The sequence below is a fragment of the Sebastes fasciatus genome, chromosome 6 (assembly GCF_043250625.1).
Source record: "Sebastes fasciatus isolate fSebFas1 chromosome 6, fSebFas1.pri, whole genome shotgun sequence".
NCBI lineage: Eukaryota > Metazoa > Chordata > Actinopteri > Perciformes > Sebastidae > Sebastes > Sebastes fasciatus.
In genome coordinates, this window is record NC_133800.1 from 15,255,837 (window position 1) to 15,278,707 (window position 22,871).

The 22,871-nt window shown below is 38.1% G+C and overlaps 1 protein-coding gene across 1 annotated transcript in view; it reads left to right on the forward strand.

Moving 5' to 3' along the window:
- LOC141769107 (guanine nucleotide-binding protein G(q) subunit alpha) overlaps positions 1–18,369 on the forward strand; it is a 21,807-nt gene extending 3,438 nt beyond the window's left edge. Inside the window, exons 2-7 of the mRNA XM_074637830.1 lie at positions 9,032–9,216; positions 12,161–12,315; positions 12,496–12,624; positions 13,561–13,690; positions 14,485–14,638; positions 16,434–18,369. Coding sequence (XP_074493931.1) covers positions 9,032–9,216; positions 12,161–12,315; positions 12,496–12,624; positions 13,561–13,690; positions 14,485–14,638; positions 16,434–16,624 — 944 coding nt within the window. The 3' untranslated portion in view covers positions 16,625–18,369. The remainder of the gene's footprint in view (positions 1–9,031; positions 9,217–12,160; positions 12,316–12,495; positions 12,625–13,560; positions 13,691–14,484; positions 14,639–16,433) is intronic.
- Positions 18,370–22,871: the final 4,502 nt, after the last annotated feature.

Below are 22,871 nucleotides of genomic sequence, written 5' to 3' on the forward strand. Positions count from 1 at the left end.
TTTTCAGTGAGACAAGAGCTCATTACATATATGAGCTTATACACGGGGCTCTGAATTCACAGTGAAAGCGTTCATACAGACTCCACCGCTCCTACTATGGGCCTCGGCGATATGGAGAAAATCAAATATCATGATATTTTTTACCAAATACCTTGATATCGATATTGCAACGATGTTGTAGAGTTGGACTATTGGTGCTTTCATTAATATTTACACAATGAGATTTTTGATAAATAATCATCAGTGATATGGATATATAATGACTAAGTGGGTAAAGGTAAATAATATACAGCTATACAGTCTGGTATGTTCAGAAAATGACATCACTTTACTGTAATGCAGCCTTTAAAACCAGGAAAAGACAACACTTATGCCATATTACAATACCCAAAATCTAAGACAATATCTAGTCTCATATCACAATATCAATATTATATTGATTTATTGCCAAGCCATAAACGCTAGTAGTGGTAGAGTAAACCGGAGGAAGTTGTGCATGCTCTCTCTGGCTCCATTAACCCACATGCTATCTGTGTATTGTGGGTTTTCAAACTCACTAATTGCTCCGTGTCCCGTGGGATCTAGCACAAAACCCTCCAGTCGAGTTTAGAAGTTTCTCAATTCTTCAAAATGTCCATCGCTTGGCTTTTCACACATCATCTTGTTTTTTTCACTTATAGTCTTTCAAACCCACTAATTGCTTTAAATCCACAGAGACTGGCTACATTGAAGCCCACACGCAACAAATGAGCAAGTTTAAAAAACATTACAAGCCTTTTAATCCATCCTCCTTGTGCACCTCATATCCATTAAGGCGTTGTAAAATAATGAGGGAGATGTACTGAAATTGTCGCTCATTTAACCTGGGCAGATGACCAAGAATACATAACTAGCAGCAGAGTGGAAGGAGGAGGGGGGTTTGATAGTGTGATGCTCAGGAGCTGTCTGGCGCACACACACAGTTTAAAACCAGATAATGAGTCAGAGATACTAAAGGCTTCACTAAGATAGGTGACTCAGGAAAAGTCCAGCTAAAATCAATGTCCTAATGAGGCAGGGCATCTCAGCAAGAACCAACTGAATATGACACATGAAGATAAACACATTAATTGAAAATTAAATCACTGTCATGATCCATTAGAACAGCTCAGACCTCTACTTGTTTACAAGGAAAGGAAACACAGATAAGTCATTTCTTTCCCAACCTGTTTATGCTCAAAGCTTCATGTTAACCAACAAGGCCAATGGCTTTTCCGCACAATGTATGGAGCCAAAATGTAGCTGCATCATTGACAACTTTAGATACCTTGCAACTTATGCCACGCTTGACGAAAGATTATAATAATAACATTAAAAATGTTAGGGAAATAACATAACTCAGTGGTACCAAAACTGCCGCACATGACCACAAATTAGAGGTAGGACGTTTTACAAACTATCATTATCGGCAGAACTGGGCTCCGATACTGTTCCTTTAACTTGCTTACTGTACCAATTTGGCATTCTCTGTTCCAAATAATCCAGCCATGTAACCATCAATTCAAATTAAATTGCACACTATAGGATCCTCCTTACTCTGGGAATATGCACGAACATTAATGGTTTGTAAGAGTGGCATTTAACAATGTAACGGGACGCTTAACAGACGTAATGCTGGCCAGTCATACTGTAAACCACAGAACTGCGCATCACCCATTGCAAATAAATAGAACATATTCCAATGATGTAATCCACCAAATCACACTTTAGGATGTTCTCTTCTTCTGAATGATTAAATTCAGACTGACAAAAAGAATATTTATTAAAAACAGTGTATGCAAAAGTAGCCGACTAGGCTGCTGCAGAAGTAAAGAAGATATTGGTTGATTAATCGGCTCTTTTCTGCTCCAAACTATCGTTATTAAATCAGCCTTTAAAGTCCACTATCGGTCGACCTCTACTGGAAATGTTGAGTGAACAAGTTGGACAGACCTTTTTCCCAGCAGACATCTTGTCAAACATAGGTATAACTAATAACATTATTAACTGATGCATTGCATGGCAAAACGTCATTATTATTAGTGCTACCTGCGCTTTTTTTGCTATGACAAGTCAAAATGTCTGCTATGAAAAATGTTTGATTCATTTGGGAACAATAAGGCTAGCAAGATTTATTCCTAAAGCAAAACAAATGATTTTTTTGTCTTTCAAAAGCAGGCATTATTTTATATATATATATTAAAAGTTATTGAACCACTGGCATAACTGATGGACACATGCTAACCCGATTAGGACATCAAATATAGTTTATTAAGTTTATCATAATATACTATCAGTCGAAGTGTATACCTCAACAGCAGGAAGATAATAGTTTGTCACAACGCACATACAAAGTGACATTTTGTCAGATTAAAGTGGAGCATAATAACATCAGCTGGATAAGAAGACCTTTGGCTTTGACATATTTCTCTCAGAGAAATGAGACTGGTGGCTGTGGGTACAGAGAATTAATCTGAGGCCCTCCCACGTGACGACCCAGCAATGACAGTAGTTGCAGTCTGCGTATTTAGAATTTTCTTTAGGACGGAAGTCGGCACAAGTGAACTCTGTTTTCCAATCAAGGCTCATTGAGTGAGCTGCTCCAATGCTGAGAGGGCACTTGACTAGTTGTTGAGATAAAGAAGAGCACTTCTCCTTCACTTGCCAAACTTTCTGCAATGTGCAGGCGGTGGGGGCATTTAGCTTAAAACAATGTTTATTTGATCGGCAAGACCTTGTTTGAGGGGAATTACATGTTAAATGATAAATACCACTAGAATTAGCTTGTTCTGTTGTCTATATTTTGGGGGAAAGTGAACTTCAGGTCTGGAGAAATGGAAAGCGACGGGGGAAAGAAGGTAGAAGAAGAAGAAGGCTCCATTACATTAGCTGAGATTCCAAACCTGTGCAGTCATGGGAAGTTCAAGATGAATGGAGAAGAGAGGAAAGCAGCAGCTTAACAGAGGAATGGTGACATAGCGACTGGAGACTGGAAAGTAACAGACAATCTGTTTTTGACGTTTTAGCACATTAGTTGCATTTATTCTGCTGCTGATCGTCCTTCACGTGGATGTTTTTAAAGTGATGTTATACCTTGCAGGCTGCCATGTTTTCAGTTGGTTTTGTATGAAAGGACTTTCTGTAGCTACGGATCAGTTGTGGTAAATATTTTGTCATCTTTAAGTTGAGTTAATTTTATCAGCAGAAGTTATTGGAACTTGTTTTGGCGAGCTCATAGTGCGACAGGAGTTAAAGGATGCTCCGACATCTAAAAACTAACTACGATCAACTAACCTTGATCCTTTGTATGACGTCCATGTTTGTGTAATGTATGTCATGAATACAATGTTTACTGTACATGCACCACACACTGAAATGGAACTACTGAAAGAGCACATGCACAGTGTCGGGTCTCCTAGGATGGAGGTGTATTTTAGTAGCTCAATATTATTTATTCAAAGTGGATTGAGATATTGTTTTATGCCCACTGAGGCCAAACCTGTTTAGACACCATTGAGCTACATTAACTACCTCCATTGTCACCTTCACTGAAATAACCTGGATTTTTATTTTTTAATAGAGCTGAAACGATGACTCAATTAATCAATTCTATTTTGATAATTGATTAATCTTTTCAGTCAATTACAAAAGTGGCACAGCCCAGCTCCAATCCTCAAGAGACCATTGGACCTAGTTTATGTCCCCCTTTACACACATACGCAGAGAAAATCATGACGGGATTACAACATGTTTAATCTGCACTTTTGACTCTCAGATTTTGCATATCATCTGTTAAAAACATTTGCAAAAGTGTTAATCTACCCAATCACTGTCAGCGCCTTTTATCGGACAGATGAAAGCTGTGGGAACTCTGTCAAGGCTATGACTGAACAAAGTCCACCGCAACTTTTAACAAGCTTTTAACAAACACATGGTTGTAATTGTGAGAGGAAGCACTACAGAGGTCATATGATTCTTGTATGAATGCAGCTAAGTTAACAGTGCAGCTATAGAAAGTGCAGAATTAAGGAGGAAAACTTAAACAATTATTTACAGTTTTACAATATGATTCACTTCCACTATAGAGGGTCATATAATGCAGTTAAATACTTAACACAGTATCTGCATTTTCTCCAGTATAATTCATGTCGTGCTGCTTGGCTTTGACTAAAATAACTCACATTAACATGTAGATGTACTGTGAATGCAGTATTCTTTACTGAATTCTCTGCCTTGTGTTTTGCCTTAAGATTTGCTGGTGCTGGCTGCCATTAACACTGAATATATTTGACACCCACAGGAGTGAGTTTCTTTATGAAATTGAAAACCGAAACCGGCTCCTCTGATCAGAGAACAGAGTTGTCAACTTTCAGTTCATGAAAGTGCAAAAACTCTAAAATCATATTCCTGTAACTGAGATGGAGAAGAGCTAAATTTACGGTTGAGAGCTTGACGTTCCGGTCTACAAATGTGATCCAATAATAATTCTATTGTAACCATATAAAAATAACCTTATAGTTCATAATCAGGACCAAGCAGTCTGACCCTTGGTAAATGCTATAAGAAGCAGGTCGATAATGTATGTTGACGAAGGATAGGGCTGGGTGGTATGGCCAAAATCTTCTATCACGATAGAAGTCATTCTATATCTTGATAACGATATATATCACAATATAGCATATTTTCTGGTAATTCAATAAATAAATAGTCTATATGAAATAACCACATGGTAAAGACTATTTTTGTATACTAATCAATATAGCCTATAGAGACAATATAGAAAAATATATATGAGACATTTTTATATAGTTTTGACGATATACCGTATATCATCATATTGCCCAGCCCTAAAGAAGGATAAATCTGAAGTAACCAATATTATGTGTCCAGATCTGACTACTGCACAGATACTACAGACTGAAGTTAGATGAACAAGACTAAAGCATTTGTAAAAGTGAATGTGGCACTATGGCCTCCCGCCGCTCTGTGTTAACTCTCTCCTTGAGGTGCTGCTAAGCTCTCAGTGGGGAATTCATTTCCTCCTCTTCACTCATGCATTTTTTATAATGATGTTCAAGCATCATATCGGTGGTCTTGCATCCTTTATCCCATTTGGTTTAAAGAGTCAGCTGTGCATAGCGGGCACTGATGCTATGGTGCATTCAGGGGCTGTGGAAATGCACATCTTCCAAGACCTTTGTCTTGTGGCCAATAAACAACAGCCTTTTTAATGGAGGACGCTTCAATATATTCTTATTGTTTGTTCTTACATTTGTGACAGCATAGGTTGTTAATATTTAGCAGCTCACATTTACACACACAGACACAGAGTAGCCTGCCTTCTTTTGTTTTGTGTTTTCTCCTTTCACTGAGTCGGACTATGTTAACGAGTCCTGGGGCAGATCAGACGTGCTCACTTCAGATGTAATGTCGAGCCATTCACGGCAACCTCAAACAAGGGGTTAATCCTGGGTCACTGCATTGGTTTGAAAGGTGACTCAGCAGCCTCTAATGGCCAGCACACACACTCATACCCAGCATCCTTGCTGTCTCTTGTTGGTGTAATAGAGCAGATCCGTTAGGACCAGATGGGGTCAAGCAATCCTAGAATGTTTTACAGAAATTGTCTTCAATATTTTAAGTCTTTTTTTCTTATTATACATACAGCTGTTGGTTATACAATACTGTATAACCTTCTCATTATTCTATAACCTAAGGTAACCTGTATAACATACTATAGTCTTGTAGGATAGTATTTTATAAATGAAGTTTATTCTGTGGGGATTATTTTCTAAAATGGGTGGATGATCCCCATGAAGAAACCTTTAAAAGTAGACGCAGCTGTCTTGAAATTCATTACATTCTAAGTTTATAACAAAACTGAATTGAAGCGTCTCGGCGCCGATTTATCAGGTCAGACTTAACGACAGCTATTATCATAAACGTTTCTATCTGGGGATGAATTTATGAGCCACTCATATTCCTCTTCTTGGACGAGGGCACCACGTTCTCTCCCGTTTTTGTTTGAACAGCCACAAGGAGATCAGAACTGTGCCACAAAAGAGATCCTTTGTGCCGTACAAATCCAGAACCCACTGGCATTTCATTTAAGTTTTTGAGATTACTCACTGTTCCACTTTGCCTGTTTAAAAAAAATAGAAGGTGTCTATTTTTAGGGTGGATGCCGTAAGGCATTAACTCTTGTGCAACACTATTTGTGGCCTGCAACAACTACTACTTGTCAGTGAGGTTAAAGTAATATTGAATCATAGGTGGACAGGGTGTGTGTGTGTGGAAAGCAGGTGGTGACAAATCTCACCCACCCTTTGGTGCTACAAGGTGAATTTTTTTAAAGTGCACCAAAGGATAACGCAACAGCATTAGCATGTTGCACTAACAAGCACTTGAAAATCCAATATATATACATATATATATATGTATATATATATATGTATATATATATATATTGTGTGTATATATATATATATATGTATATGTATATATATATATATATATATATATTGTGTATATATATATATATATATATATATATTGTATATATATTGTATGAACTTTTGCCTTGGCCCATTGAAAAGAAATATGTGTGAAAAATGTAGTATTTTATATTTAGTTTTAATATATTGTATTATGTTAAAATAAATTAGCGTAGCCATACTTTCATATTTCAAAGCCACCTTATCCAAACAAATAGGAAAGTGAAAAAAGTGTATTAGAATACATATATTCTGCTATATGTATATGCTATATTAGGGATGTAAGAAAATATCAATACACTTGAATATCGCGATATTGTGTTTTGTGATACTGTAATTAATAGCTTACATGCAAAGATTTGTGCCAGACAGTGGCTCAGATTGCAAAAAAGTAGTGATGTTGGATATTACAGGGACTGTGGTGAATGCTAATGCAGATCATACTGTTCTGATTGCGTAATTAAAAAAAAAAATCCTCCAATTTTATGCATATGGCGTGCATATGGTGTACATACCATGACAGTTTTCCTAAAATCAGATGAAAAAAAATCGCAATATATCGCTTTGCTTACAGTATCACAATATATTTTGATATATCTAATTGTAACTCTTGTATCATGATACTTATCGTATCGCCAGATTCTTGCCGATATACAGCCATAGCGTACATAGCAGCATTCCCTCTTTGCCTCATGCACCTTAAAACATGAATTTGTTAATAGGATTTTAAGGGTTAAGTGCTTGGCTCTAGAGCACTTCAGGGGAACTTGTGCCAACTCCTGTTTTGATATGTCTGCCTTCCCTGCCTGTTTTAGGCTTCTAAATTGGCAACCCTACAATAGAAAAGCTGTTTCTGTAGAGACTAGTTTAGTCTTTAGCTTGGTTTTGTTAAGTGCTTGGTCTGTGTTGTGAGCCCACAGTAGAGAGGCTAATTTGGCTAAAATAGGGTTTTTGTTATACAATATAAATACTTTTATAAACCGAGACTTTAGGTTACACTGGAATGCAGCACACATCTCTTGGCCACTGACATGCAAAACACACACGCGTACACTCCTTCCTGCCAAAGTTATTCAAGAGTTAGTGGTGAGGTAAAGTTAGACCTTTCAGTTGGTCTGCCAAGATTCTCAATGAACCAAAGATAAATTACACCCCCAGCTCTTCACACCCAAATAGTCCCTGTCACCACCGAGAGGAGAGAGAAGTTGTTCTTGGTCTGTCACCAGGCTGAGAGGAAAGTAGCCAGCTCATAATATTAGATGTGTGACTGACCGAGTGAGTACATACTGTATGTTTGTGTTCATTAGCTGTACATCTCTGTGTATAAATGTGTGTGCACATGTTTCTTCCCAGACAGGATATTGTGTTACAAAAATCATGATCAAAGTCATGATTCAGCTTTTTTTCCCCATCAGGAAAACTCCTCACATTTACATTTTTAAATGTTTTTAGAATGATTTTCTTTCCCAAATTCAGCCAAATCTACATTTGTACTATGCTTGCACTTAACTTTAAAGCTGCATTAATGCATATATCTGTATTGACAATGGATCAAATGGCTATCTGTTATGTGAAAAGGGTTGCTCATAGTGATGAACCCACCCCAACCCTGCAGATTCCCTCAGCTCTTCGGAGCCTTTTAGCCGATTATGGCTCAATTATTAGATCGTTTATGGCTGTCCTCTAGTTGCTCAACTAATTCATTGTTTTCTTGTGAAAATCATAGACTGTATATAAGAAGTGGACATACTCACAGATATGTCACCCATGTTTCACCTTGGCCATCTTGGTTTTTGTCCATCGCTAACTTGTTTTTTTTGCAACCAGAAGTGACACCAGAGGGTGGAGCTAAGTACAACTGAATGTTGAATAAGGCTTTTCTAGGCAACCAAAAAGGTTATAATTAACTTTCATAAACTGAAAACACACTATAAAAGGGTTAAAGTTTTAAGATAAAAACACAGACAACTCCCAGACCGGACAACACCGTGGTAGCGACCTGTCAATCACATGATAACCACGCCCTAAAGCACACCCTGCTCTATGGTCTATTTGACTCCAAATGGGACCATAATTTACTAAATGAACATCATGGTGTATTGAAGAAGACTTGAAACTAGCGATTGAGACCATAAACTCAGGTTTACAATGTTTACTGAGGTAATAAATAATTTTCTCATAGACTTCTATATAATCAGACTTCTTTTTGCAACCAGAGGAGTCGCCCCCTGCTGGCTATTAGAAATAATGAAAGTTTAAGGAACATCAGCCTTGGCTTCACTTTCCAGACCCAGAGTTGCCCACTGGTGAAAGTACTGTATGTCTTTTGTTATGTTGTTGCACTTCGTTTTGTTGCCCATCCAGGAAAGTCATAAATTAGTAAATGTCTTTTAAAGGAGCATAGATGCTGACACACAACATTAAATGTGTTGTCTGGATAAATGAAATCCTGCTGCCATCCTACAAAATAATCAAACTCTATTTCTTTGTTCCCTTCCCATGTCTTTTTTTTTTCTCAGGCACTGGGGAAAGTGGAAAGAGCACATTCATCAAACAGATGAGGATTATCCATGGCACCGGTTACTCTGACGAGGACAAAAGGGGTTTCACTAAACTGGTCTATCAGAACATCTTCACAGCCATGCAGGCCATGATCCGAGCCGCCGAGTCGCTCAAGGTCCCCTACAAATATGAGCACAACAAGGTAAATGAGATCCTCTCACTCAAGACATTTCATTTCAAATTCCTCAACTGAAATAACTGTTGTGAAGGGTGACTAATAGAGAAAACAAGACGCTACAGTGGCCACAGCGTCCTTGTATATTTTTAGAGTGCTGCTGTCTATCTTATCGGGAACAGCCATCCATAATCATTTCCTGTCCTTTATGACACTTCCTGTGTCCTTTAAGCACTCCAGCCCTCCATCACACCCTGTGTGTATTTGTGTTTGCCGGTGTGTTTCAGTGCACTCAAATCCATGAGTGCATACAGTATACACACACAAATACACAAGAGAGACCTGCCTTACAATACTCACCCAAACCTGACCTCACATTTCTGTAACAATAACTTCAGCAGGTCCTTTTTTCCTCTCCTGTTTCACCCTTGTACAGTAGTCATAGCTTTGGGAGCCGTTACAGTAACCTCTCCCTCACAGTTCAGTCCCTGAGAGAGTGACAAAGGAAAGGCAGTGGAGCCTCATCGCCTTTGCAACCCTTTTTTTTTTTTAAATAACTCAGATCATTTCAGATGACGGCTGACCACACTGCTTCAGCGCCTTCCTGCCTGGCCACGGTCCAGTCAGACGCTGCTCGCTGAAAGGTTTTCTAGAGATTTGGTTACGAGGGGTTGATAAATTATTTAGTAGATTTTAGTGTGATATCCTAAAGTCATAATCTCGGGATGTTAGGATCAGGACCCAGTAAGCATTTTATTGATAAAGCACAGAAAAAAGGGGGATAAAAATGTACTATTCAAGGTAATATGAAAAGACTGTTATTAGATATTGTTTGTTGGTTAATCACATTTTATTGGCATTGCCATATCTGTAAACTTAAATCAACAACTAGATCAGTTGCCATTGGCTCCCATTCATTTAATGAGAGGAGGGACTTCCTAATATGTCACTAAATTAATTCTTGTGCTGATACCTGCTCTAGGTCGTACTTAAGTCAGAGGTGCCCAAACTTTTTCCGTTGAAGGGACAAAACTGAAACTTAATGGTGGGCTAAAAGCAAACCTAGATTTTATTTAATTGTATTGTATTGTATTTTGTAAGATGCAAAATGGTACTAGCGTAATTAATATTTAGGGATCTTACATATTTAAAGGGTATTTTTACCTCGCAAAAAATAAAACAGCATAAACAGCAATTTATATTCTAATTAAAAAAAAATATATATATATATATCTGGCAGGCCAAATGAAACCGTATGGGCCCTACTTGGGGCAGCCCTGGCTTATGTATTACTTATTTGATAGTGGTCTGGACAGAGCAAAACATTTGATTGATGCAGTCAATGAGAATTTAAAAGCAAAAGATAGTATGTCTTCAGTTTTAAGTATTTGGGTATGTATTTCTGAATAATGAAGGCCTTATAGGCAGATTACCGACGCCGGACACATATTGGTTGTATTTCTACTACTGTATATCCGACTTTCTGTTGACAGTTTAAAGAGCTTTTAGCCGCAACAGCTTTATCTTTTAAACGTTTCATTTGTGAATGAAAGGGTTGAATTATCACACACACTGTCAGGCAGTACTGAGACTTTAAAATGTCTCCACAACTTGATTTTAACTTGAGCAGGGGCTGTTTGAATCTTGGCTTTTGTGGTGGATCACTGTTGTCTCCACGCTTTCGCTTCCCGTCCCACATGTGCATGCTTATGAAGAATGAAACTGAATGTGCTGCTTCAGCCCGGCCATTTCACCACCGTTTTACTCACTTTGAACACTACAAATCAAGCACATCCCTAAATGAGTAAAAATAATCCTACCATAATCATTTTTGCTAAAAAAAAGGTAAATGTTTTCTCCCATCCTACATTTTACTATACAGTAATTCCAGTTTACCACCAGCTCCTTCATACTCTATAATCCAGTATCTGGACTATCAAAATAAAAGGCTGTATTGGGGTTAGTGTGTTTCCACATTAAGGTTTTGTATGAGACATTCAGCACTCAGTGGAAAAATACTGATCTACTAGTATTGTACTACGAACGTAATTAAGTACAGCAAACAACAAAGTGTATGATAAACTTAGAAGAAAACTACTGAGTGCCTGTCATACTTTGTACCCAACATCTCTCTGCTCTCATATACATAATAAGGCTAAAATGGGAAGTACTATACCTCTGACAAAGGAGTTCACTGACATCGCAAAGGAAGTGAAAATGAAACCTGTCGATCATTTTCACACTGGCTGTCTGGGCACTTATAGTAAATGTCCACCCATAAAAGTCTACTGTATACAGGATACCTCTTTTGTCCTCTATGTCATCTTACTTGTTAGTTTTATTATATTCTTTTTCTAGTATTTATTTATCATTAATAATAATTGGTGCAGTATGCAACAGAGGAACAGTTTCAACATTCAGGCACATGTTGATCTCTTGTTATGGGACACAGGAGAGTTTTAATCGGAATCTGGAGCGGTGAAACTTTCCCCTTTAAAAGCCCCGGTGGGATTTGAGCTTCAGATATTAGGTCTATGCTGAGCCTGGGGGTGTAAAGTCATTTCAGGATATAGAGTATGTGAGTGAGTGAGAAAATAAACCAGTGATAATTAGGACTGCATAACCTGTATGTTGGCGTTCTTCATCAGGGGTGGCTGTGGCTCAGGAGGTAGAGCGGGTCGTCCTTTAGTCTCAAGGTTGGCGGTGCGATACCCGGCTCCTACTGACATTCAAAGTGTTGTTGAGTGAGACACTCTTTACAGCAGCCCACTGCTTCTAAATGTTTAGGATGGGTTAAAGCAGAGGTCAAATATCAGTATGTATGTGACAATATAATAAAGTTTATAGTCTCTGTGTTTTTAGATTATCATAAAGCTTGATGAAGGGTTGATAAATGAAGTACTGTATCGCTTTTTGTTTGGCGTTAAATAAAGATGTCACGGCAGTTTTTCTCTTTGTCTCTTACCTCCAGGGCAACGCCAACATCGTGAGAGAGGTGGACGTAGAAAAGATCTCCATGTTCGACAATCCTTACATAGATGCAATCAAGAGCTTATGGAATGACCCGGGCATCCAGGAGTGCTACGATCGGAGGAGGGAATACCAGCTCTCAGACTCCACTAAATAGTGAGTAGAGAGGGGGAAAAAAACACAATACAGATGTCAAAACCAGACTCCTAAACTCTGGAGTGGAGTATGAATTGAATTTATAAGAAATCTCAGGTGAAATTAAAGCACTTGAGTATTTTGGATGATTTTCCTGATTACAAATATTCATCCTGGTTCATTCCTGCTGTGTGACTGTAGTTACCTGAACGCGTTGGACCGGATCGCCATGCCAGCCTACCTTCCCACCCAGCAGGATGTGTTGAGGGTTCGAGTCCCCACCACAGGCATCATTGAATACCCGTTTGACCTGCAGAGTGTCATATTCAGGTGAGTAAAGAAATGTATTCAGGATCAGAAAACTACTACTGTAATTTGCTGTTGTTATTTTGTCTTCACAGCTGTTCAAGTTGGTAAAAACATAGAAAATGTGCAGGGAAATGTTCAAATAAAACACATCTGTTTAGACCTCGTTTAGAAAATAATAATCCTCAACTACAACTACTGAAAATTATACTACTTTCATTCCAACATTCCCAAACATTTTGGTCTACAACAAGTGTGTGTATGTTATGGATAGAAAGTAAGTAGTAAAGTACCTCAATTAAAGTTTTCAGATATTGGCACATTTCTTTGAGACTATATATTTTTACTTCAGCACCTGTAAAAGGGAAATATTGTACTTTCTACCCAACTACAGTTATCTGATGGTTGTAATTGTTTTCACATATAAAATATCAACCCACATTGTAAAGTACAAGCTCATAAAATATAAATAACATACACTGCTTTGTTAAGGTTTATAGTACCCAACAGTAACATTATGAATGCAGTGCTTAACTTGTAACCAAGTGTTTTTACATTGTGGCATCGCTGCTTTTATTCTCTTAAGGGATTTGAATATTTTCCTGTCTTAAGCACAGAATTCTTCCCTTGTAACTATGATACACTTTCTTAATTCAAAACAGCTTCAATGAAGCTTTGAAATAGCACCACACTGAGCGGAGCATGCTGTTTCACTTTTGATTCTTCAGTATATATTACAGCAAATTCCCCTCGTATTTAGTCTCACTTAGGTAATATTATTAGGTAGAAGTGGTAGTCACAATGAAAATATTCTGCTTTTACTCAACTGAATATAAGAATCAAGTCCAAGGATCAACAGAGTCATCACATTTGATTCACCTTTGGCCTTGGATTCAAACAGATTTGCAAACATTTTGCTCACTGAAGTTTTCTCTCTCCTGGATGCTGTTGCCATGACAGGATGGTGGATGTCGGAGGTCAGAGGTCGGAGAGGAGGAAGTGGATCCACTGCTTTGAGAACGTCACGTCCATCATGTTCCTGGTAGCGCTCAGCGAGTACGACCAAGTGTTGGTGGAATCGGACAACGAGGTGAATGACGAAAACACACGCACGCAAAAGTTAAATTTAAAACTAAATGTAATAACCAAACTAAGCGATGCTTAGTTCCTCATTTTCAAAAACAACTTCAACTATGAAAACGCTTTATTATTTCATGTGATGCGGAAGATGAGTTGGGTCTGAAGATGAAAAGCTATTCCTTATTTAAAACAATGTAAATCAGATTCTCCTCCTTCCTGGCCGCGCTCCACCTTTTTTTTCCCTTGGAAAGCGTTTGTAAATGATCAGCCAGCTGTTTTGAATACCGCCTCGGGCCACATCTCCTTCTTGAGAGGATATAGCATGTGTGTCAGTAATGAGCAGGTGTGTGTTCATATGTGTGTGTTGCCTGTTTTTTGGAGCCCATGTGTTTTCCTTCCTGCAAACTGCAGAAAGAGAAGACTGGCCAGCTGCATGTTCTCTGTGTTCTGACGTCATTCGATCAGTCTTTATAATATACAGGAGATACTCTGTTTAATACACTGCGGTGCTGGTGATGTGATATCTAAGGCTTGCTTTCACAATAGTTGTTTCGTTCAATTAAACACCGAAATCAAGTACAAGGGAGAAATTAAACTCTTGAAGGCAACATGGCCACCCTTCTCTCTCTTCGTTACTGCGCTCCCTGTGGTGCGGTACAACGTTTATTAAAATCTGTACTTAATGAGTATGAAAGACTGTGGTTTAATTAAGTGATTAACTCTCTCTCTCTCTCTCTTTCTCTCTCTCTCTCTCTCTCTCTCTCTCTCTCTCCCTCCTCACACATTCACACCCTCTCTCTGTAGAACCGGATGGAGGAGAGTAAAGCTCTGTTTAGGACAATAATCACATACCCCTGGTTCCAAAACTCCTCAGTCATTCTCTTCCTCAACAAGAAGGACCTGCTGGAGGAGAAGATCATGTACTCTCATCTGGTTGACTACTTCCCAGAGTATGACGGTGAGTAACAGCAGCATTGTGTAAAACTCAGTCCAGCCCAAATAGAGTGGTGCAGGGATGATGTATTTTTGTAGGCCAACCAGGAAGTTAGCATCACATTGGTTCCTTCGACAAAAAGACAGTTGGGATTTTTCTATTGGGATTTGGATTTTTGCAGAAAATAAGCTCTGTGGAAAACACAAATTTATGATACTTACACGTTTTGTTCAGCAAGATAATCTTCACAAGTGAACACCATTTTTATTTATTGATGTATTTTATGTCGTAGAACAAAATGTTAAACAGAGACCTTATTTCAGGCTTCTAACTAAAAACCCATTCAAAAAACCATTGACTTTGAGACAAAGGTAATATGATAGTATTGGATCAATTATTGGTTTATACAGATAATGTGTCCTTATATTGGTTTGTCTTGGTCAGTAATATACTGTATTATGCTGGCAAACATAACACCTAAATACCAACAGAGTAATATTCTCATATTTAGATGAAAGTATTTGACAATTGCTAAAAAATGTAAGGCTGACGTCAAAATTCTGCCCGAAACATTATACTGTACAATATTTTATATATCAGTGATATATTGGTTGATTACAAGTGCCTAAGTCTGAGATTTAAATTTCTTTCAGCCATGACATAACATTTCTCTTCAAATGTGACGATTATCACAGAATTTGAAATGGATCAAAGTAAAACCTAACTAGGGCTGTCCTCAACCAATGAAATTCTTAGTCGACTACAACCAATACGATTCTGTTGACAAATCGATTAGTTGATTTAATCGACAGATCTGTAAAAGTGAGTTTCTCCACAAAGAATCACACAAAAGCACCACTTTAAATCTGGTGTTTACCAGAGATGTGCTCGACTAAGTCGACCGAGACCAAAACGACCGATTAGTCGACTACTCGACTAACACGGGGCAGCCCTATGCCTAACTATCTGTTTATTTCTGAAAAACATTTGGGAGTGATTTGATTGTTATATAAACAATCAGCTTCTAACAGGAAAGCTTTCAATAATCCCCCTGATGCACCAACATTAAAGTCATTTGTGTTCCTTTTTTTGAGTGTTAAGAAATAAATCAGGAGAGGTATCAAAAAGCAGTGTTTTATAAATATCTGCATCTCCAGAGTAGAAAATAGACTTATTGTGGCATTGCTATGAAGAAAAAGAACAGTATTGGATAGGGCTGTAAGAAAATATTGATACACTTGAATATCGCGGTATTATGTTTTGCGATACTGTATCGATTTTTAAAAACACTGTATTTATTTTTAATTAATACATGCAAAGATTCATGGCGGACAGTGTTTAGTTTGTGTTTAAACCCCTGACTGCTAGATAGCAGTGTTGTGATCTATCTGCAGCCATTTGACTCTTCCACTCCAATGTAAACTGAGACAGGAAGTAGCACAAGGGTGAACCGCTAACGTTTTTTTTTACTCAGATTTTATGCATATGATGGTGTGTTCTTTATACTATGACAGTTTTTAAAAAAAAAATATTTATAAAATTGCAATACATTGCCTTGCTTACATTATTGCAATATATTGAGTCAGTACCCCTTGTATCATATACGTATTGTATCGCCAGATTCTTGCCAATACACAGCCCTAGTATTGGACAAAATGAGTTGTTATTGTGTATTTCAAAATCATACATCCCTATAGATTAATATGCATTAGCCTGCAAGAGAATTAAATCCTGTCAGAAGTGTTTTGAACTAATTGGTACTCACTGTTCTGAAAGAAGAAGCAGCAGCATTCACAGAGCATGGTCTTCCCTTCTCCAGGTCCCCAGAGGGATGCCCAAGCAGGGCGTGAGTTCATCCTCAAGATGTTTGTGGACCTGAATCCAGACAGCGATAAGATCATCTACTCTCACTTCACCTGTGCCACTGACACAGAGAACATCCGTTTCGTCTTCGCCGCCGTCAAAGACACCATCCTGCAGCTCAACCTAAAAGAGTACAACCTGGTGTAGAGCGGAGCAGGGCTGCCGACAGGAGGCGCCTCAACACACACTGACTGACGCAATCTGTGAAAGGAGAGATCACATACACACACATGAAAAGAAAATCAGAGAAAAAAAAAATCTAATGGTTGCATAATACTAATTTATTTGCCATTTGTTGATCTCTTGTTCCCCAAGGGGTGTGCAAAGTAAATGTTATCTTGCTATTTAAGGAGCTGATGAAATATAGGGAGGGGGAGATATTTGGAAGGGTTTGCTGTTGAATAAGTGCAGCAACGATTCCTCATTTTCAGGCTTTGCACATTGTGAAGTTTTGTTTTGCTTTTTGACAGAAAGAAACTTTGTGCACTCCAGGTTTGGGGGCTTGTTTTGTCTGTCAGTCTGATACATCAGAGCTGGAACGAATGCAATGCGCTCCCTGCCTCCTGCCTTTTTATAAACAACCCTCCCTCCTTACCTGTCGGTTCACTCTGAAGCTTCGTCCTGGGCGCTAACAGGAAATGATGTAACACATCTCTAATGGACAGCTTCCATTTTCATTCACAGGACTGATTGGCAAAAAGACAAAGATATGAACTGTGATTTTAAATTATTTCACATTGATTGACTTAAATCATTATTACATTGACTTTGGTACCATCCGATGAGTGGAGCATGTGTGACCGTGGAGTCTTGACAGTCACATGAGTTCTCCAGCATCAATGTAACCACGAAGTTCACAAGTTTGAGAGAAATTGGCTTTAAAAAATGCTTTCTGAGCTTTGAGTGAGCAGGTGAGGAGGCACCTCCGCTGTCACGTCATGAAAATCGTGATGATGATGGCGCTGGTTGCTTTACACGGACTGAAGGGCGTCGAGGAGGGGATAATTTATGAGACAATGTTGTTAAATGATTATGTTCAACTGTGCCACATTAACGCTTTTTATTATGGTAATATGTATATTTATTGCCAATGCCAAAACAACTCAAGCACCAGACTCCAATTGCGCTGTTAAGTGAAATGAAAAGTGTTGAGGACAGGAGAAGAGCAGGGCTAATGAACGCAGACCTTACGGACTCGACCGACTGATTCCTGCAAGTATTCAACAAAGTCAACGGTATTGACGCCACCCACTGCGCTGAACTGTCCAATCACAACCTTGCGCGTGGCTACAAACCCCTCCCCCTGGCCTACAGACCGTCCAGTCACATTTTAGCTGTGTCTTTATACCCGTCTAATCACAGCCCGGCTGTCTTGACTGTTGTAGCTCAATAGCAGTGGAGAATAAATTTGGCTAAATCCTGTGTTAAAGGGCGCAGTGTTGATGTTCAGTTTGTACCAAAGTAAGCCCTTCTTCTTTCTGATTGGCGTCTCTCATTCCCGAGTTACTTTAAGTATTTTTTTGTAACAATCCCCCAGAACATAAGCCTGTAATTTACATTTATTGAGGCATAGTGCAATTATGAATGCTATAATCATTGTACATACATCTCTATATATATGGCAGCATCTTTGTTGGCTTTGTAATCATTACTTTTTTGGCAGATTGAATGTGCGGTATTGAAAATATGTATCTATGTAATTGTATTGTATGTCTAATGGCTAATTCATTTTTGGAAGAAAAAAATATGTTATTTACATGTTTGTTTTTGTTTCCTTTTTTTTTTTTAAAGAGGAGAATGTAAATTTTGTGTTTTTGCCAGTTTTGTTTCTCAGCAAAGAAACATTGTTCAGCTTCAGAACTGCATAAAGAGGAATATTATTATCCAACAACACATTGATTGGTATGCCAGTACTTATCGTAGCCGGTTTGTTTAAATTGACTTTTATATGAAAAACTGCAGACTGAATCCAATCTACAGGGCTAATTGTAATAGTTTAGTTCTTAACTGGCTTCATGAACAGAGCACTTGTCATATAATCACATCACTCATCGATTCTTTTATATTTAACTAAATCACACAGTGTCTCAATAAGTATTTCTGAGATTTCTTAGTGTACTGCACACCTTGTAATCCTGAGCACCCCCCTAACCCACCACCAACCACCTTAGTAGGCTTTATTTAACAAGTAGTGCTACAACAAGGTGGATGGAAGGCACATTAAGTGTTGCTTTGGCTAAGATTTTGTATAAAAATCTTATTAAGGATGAGTAATTAACTGATTGTTTGTGCAAATAGATGGGAACGCCATCACCTTTAACACCCCCTCAAATGAACCTCCGCCCTGATAGAAACTCAGTATTGTAGAGTCTGTCAGAGTCGGTGACTGACTAGTGTACGCAAAAAAATGACTCCATTTGGCCTAATTAGGATGGCACATTTAAAGGTGCTTTTATATTTCTTTTTTTTTTTACTTCATTTCCATTTCGATTGCCACCATTTCATTAGAATGTACAGTATTATTTTAGACTTTATTTATGAACATAGGAGAAAACACACAACAGTTCATGTGTACATATTGCCTTATTGAATAAGCTGTGCCTCTGAAGTCTCACGCAAGGCACCTGTGTTTTTATGAGAAGTGAAGCTAGTGCAGCCAATAATGTCCCATATTGTGCAGCTGGAGGATTGTTTGGTTTTGGCTTGGTGGTCTCTCTTTGTTATTCTGTGCTATGAGAAGGCCTTGGAACAGCTTTGAAGTGTAGCTAATATGACATCATTACAGGATATTATAAGAACATCATGAGTGAATTGTAATCGGAACATACTTTCTATTGTTTTCATAATGTTGTCACATTAGATTCATGTGATAAATTCCACGCCAGATGTGACTATGATTAAACAACAGTGTTTCAAGATGCGTAGAACGGGCCACAATCTGGACTCCAAACCACCGCCAACCACCTGCGGAGTGTTTTTGCCACATTTGGCTGCAGTTCGGCATCTACCTGCCTCTTTGGCAGGTAACCAGCCCTCACTTGGAGGTCCTGTTGTTTTCAGATATTTCAGCTGGCCAGGATGATTGATTTTGGCAGGCAACCACCACTTCAACAAGTTAATTTCCAGCCTAATTCACAGTGTGAATTGAAGTAAATCTTACAATAACCACTTATCAACAGCAGGGCCTAATATAATAAGAAAAACTGGGGGCCAACTCGTCATACCTGAACATTAAAACAGTGTTAATGTGATTCTGCTTGTTGCCAGAGGAGATGTTTTGAAGCTGGACTATAGTTTCAACTCATCAGTGTTGATGGTCACTTGTTGTAGAGAATCAGTAAGTTGTGTCCCTGCTGTTGTAAAGTGCTTATTTACACTGACCCTGCTGCTTAAATTGAAAATCCTTGTTTAAACAATGGCCATGTTTGTGAGCCTCAAAAAGTAATTAAAAAAGCTAAAAAAAAAGTGACAAACTAATATTAATGTTTTGGTTTAGCGTTTTTACATCATGCAAAAATACAAATCCAAGCTTTCCAAGCTTTGTGAGAGACTTGTTCACATCATTCCTCCTGTGAGTTGTATTCAGGCTGGGTTTTCCCTTTAAGAGAGCACAGACTCCAGGTGGTGTCGACTCGCTGACACACATTGTTTGAAACCTCTACTGCTGTTTCAATTTCATGCATTATGTTCAAGAGCAGCGCTGTGTTACGTACAGTATATTAAGGACTGCGTTATGTAGAACTGCAGGGTTGAAAATACCTTTCCATAAACTGCTCTTTTGCTCTCAGACGCATCATCTGCTTTTATCCTTAAGTTTAATGACTTCATGTTTAAATTTGAAATAGTGCTATTATCACAATCTCCGATCATAATTGTCTAACATTTTTTCTGTATCCATAAACTCCGTCAACGTGTTTCTGAACGAAACGACATGTTTCTTTTCAAAAGTAGGTCAACTCTGATTTTCATTGGGATTTTAGCGATACAGCTATCATTTCTACTTTGTGAGTCATTTAATGCCTTTAAATCTATATCATTACTCCCCACCATACTTCCTGCCAGATGTCATAAGTTGTATTTCAACTCCACAATTTGTATGACAAACCTCTGTCAAGCACTTAAAATGTAATTCAAGTGAACACAGATGTGATTCTTGCTAAGTAGAATCATATACTCTATAAAGTTTCACCTTAGAGGTAAATTTTCTCTCTTTTTCGCTGTTATCTTAGGTAATTTATAGTTTTACATGCTCAAAAAGAGAAAAGAGAGACAACAGAATATTTTGAGAAAAATAGGGAAACTTGGCAGGAAGCTAACTTTGTTTACTTCTGTTTAAAACTCTCCTAACGCCACCATAAATAAAATTAATTTAGATGTAAGACAACTTGTGATTGTAAATCGAGGCATCAACTCCAAAACAGATTCATCACATTTCATGAAATCCACTGCTTTTTATATCCTGGAAGGATTGGTGTTCATATTCTAAATGATCTCTCCCAGAAAACAAATTGTCATAAGAGCCGGATTCTCATTTAAAAAATGGGAGTTGAGGTATTATATCGACATAAATACAGCAGCCGACAGATCCTCACTGATCGACTCAATGGAAAAGTGAAATCTTTGTACTTAACTGTTCCCGCTGATGATAACGTGTTCAGTCTTTCTGTTTTTGTAAATGTTCTTGTTGCAAAGCAATCATGATGATACAGAGTAGACTGGACTTCTCTAAAATGTATTGTTCAAAAAGAGGACACTCGTGTGGATAAACAGAGAGTAAATTGCACAAAAAAAGCCTGAAGACTGCTTGTGGTTATTTTGACATGGTTATATATTTTAATGTGTGAATGACGAGGACGTTGAGAGAATGAGAAGTTTTTTTGTTCTTAGTTTTGTGAGAAAGTTACAGTATTTAGATGAGACTGTCTGAGGAAAACTGTTGAGACTTTGCTTAAATCATTCTCTGAAAAGCACCATTTCACATCAGAGTAACTGCTCTAGTCTTTTACCACTTTTATGTACTATAGTGTGTCGATATCCAGAGCATTAATATAGCAGCAAACAACTATTTGCTATGTATGTAAAGATATTGTGGAGTAATGTCTACCTGAGCAGAGAATGAAGTCGCTCTCCCTCTGTGTGTGTTGTAATCAGAGCTTCTCCACGCTTTGTTGACATCGCCGGGCCGTTGCTAGCTCATGGCTGCAGCTCTGCACTGCTCTCACACGGTGGTTACAGCTGATAACGTCGTCCCGACCGACAACGTTGTCGCGGAAGCGTAATGCCCACCCTCAGGTTCCACACCTCAGGTAAACACTGTTACCTCTGTCAGCACTGTTTAGCGCTGTTAGCACCATTAGCTATGAGTCGTGGCTCGCTGTCGCCATGTTGAAAGCCATTGAGAGGCAATAGAAATGCTCCCAATCCAATATTTAGGGTTGTGTCTAGAAGGAAGCCCGCAAACCGCAAAATCTGATCTGAGATTTGCAAAAAACTCTTGCGATACTCCCTGCCCAACTATCTATCCTAACTTTAACCATTCGAGGTCAATGCCTAACCTTAGCTATTCAAGATCAATGCCTAACCTTAACTATTCAAGATCAATGCATAACCTTAACTATTTGAGGTCAATGCCTAACCTTAACTATTCGAGGTCAATACCTAACCATAACTATTTAAAGAAGGTAACTGCTGGTTACTATGGTTACTACAGGTCCACAACCACTATTTCATGATTTGATTCATGCTTTCTTTCTAGACTGGATTATATCACTCTACACTTAGAAAGAACAAGTTAATTTCACCTGCCATTTTAAGTTGAAACAACTTCACAAAATTAAGTAAAAACAACAAAATTTAAGTAAATTTAATAGGTAGATATAAAGAAAATATAATTTAAGACTAGGCCTAATAGTTATATTTGCTTGCCTTTTTCAAGGCAATCAGTTTCCTAGATTTTTTTTAAAAGTAAGATCAACTTGTCAGATTTTACAGTGTAGAAGAGGAGAAAAGAAAATCACCTTATTATTCTTACAGGGACATACATTGTATTTATTTGTAATAATTGTGAACTCATCTTCTTTTTATCTTTAATTTTATATTTACATGAATTTATTTACACATAATTTCATCTCCCAGTTATTTTGTTTCCTCTCTTTTGATTTTTTTTAAATCATGATAATGAGCACTGATCTGTGACACTCAGGCTCACTTCAATGACACATTCATATTAAAACCACAGTTTCATTATCTGTAACTGCTCATGCAATGAACCAAAACTGTGAAGACCTCGCTTTCCTCTCCTTTGTCCTCCTACCAGGTAGCATTTGTAATCAGGTAGGACCTACCTGATAAACCCGAGGATAGAACTCACTCACTCATTCATTCACTGACTCAC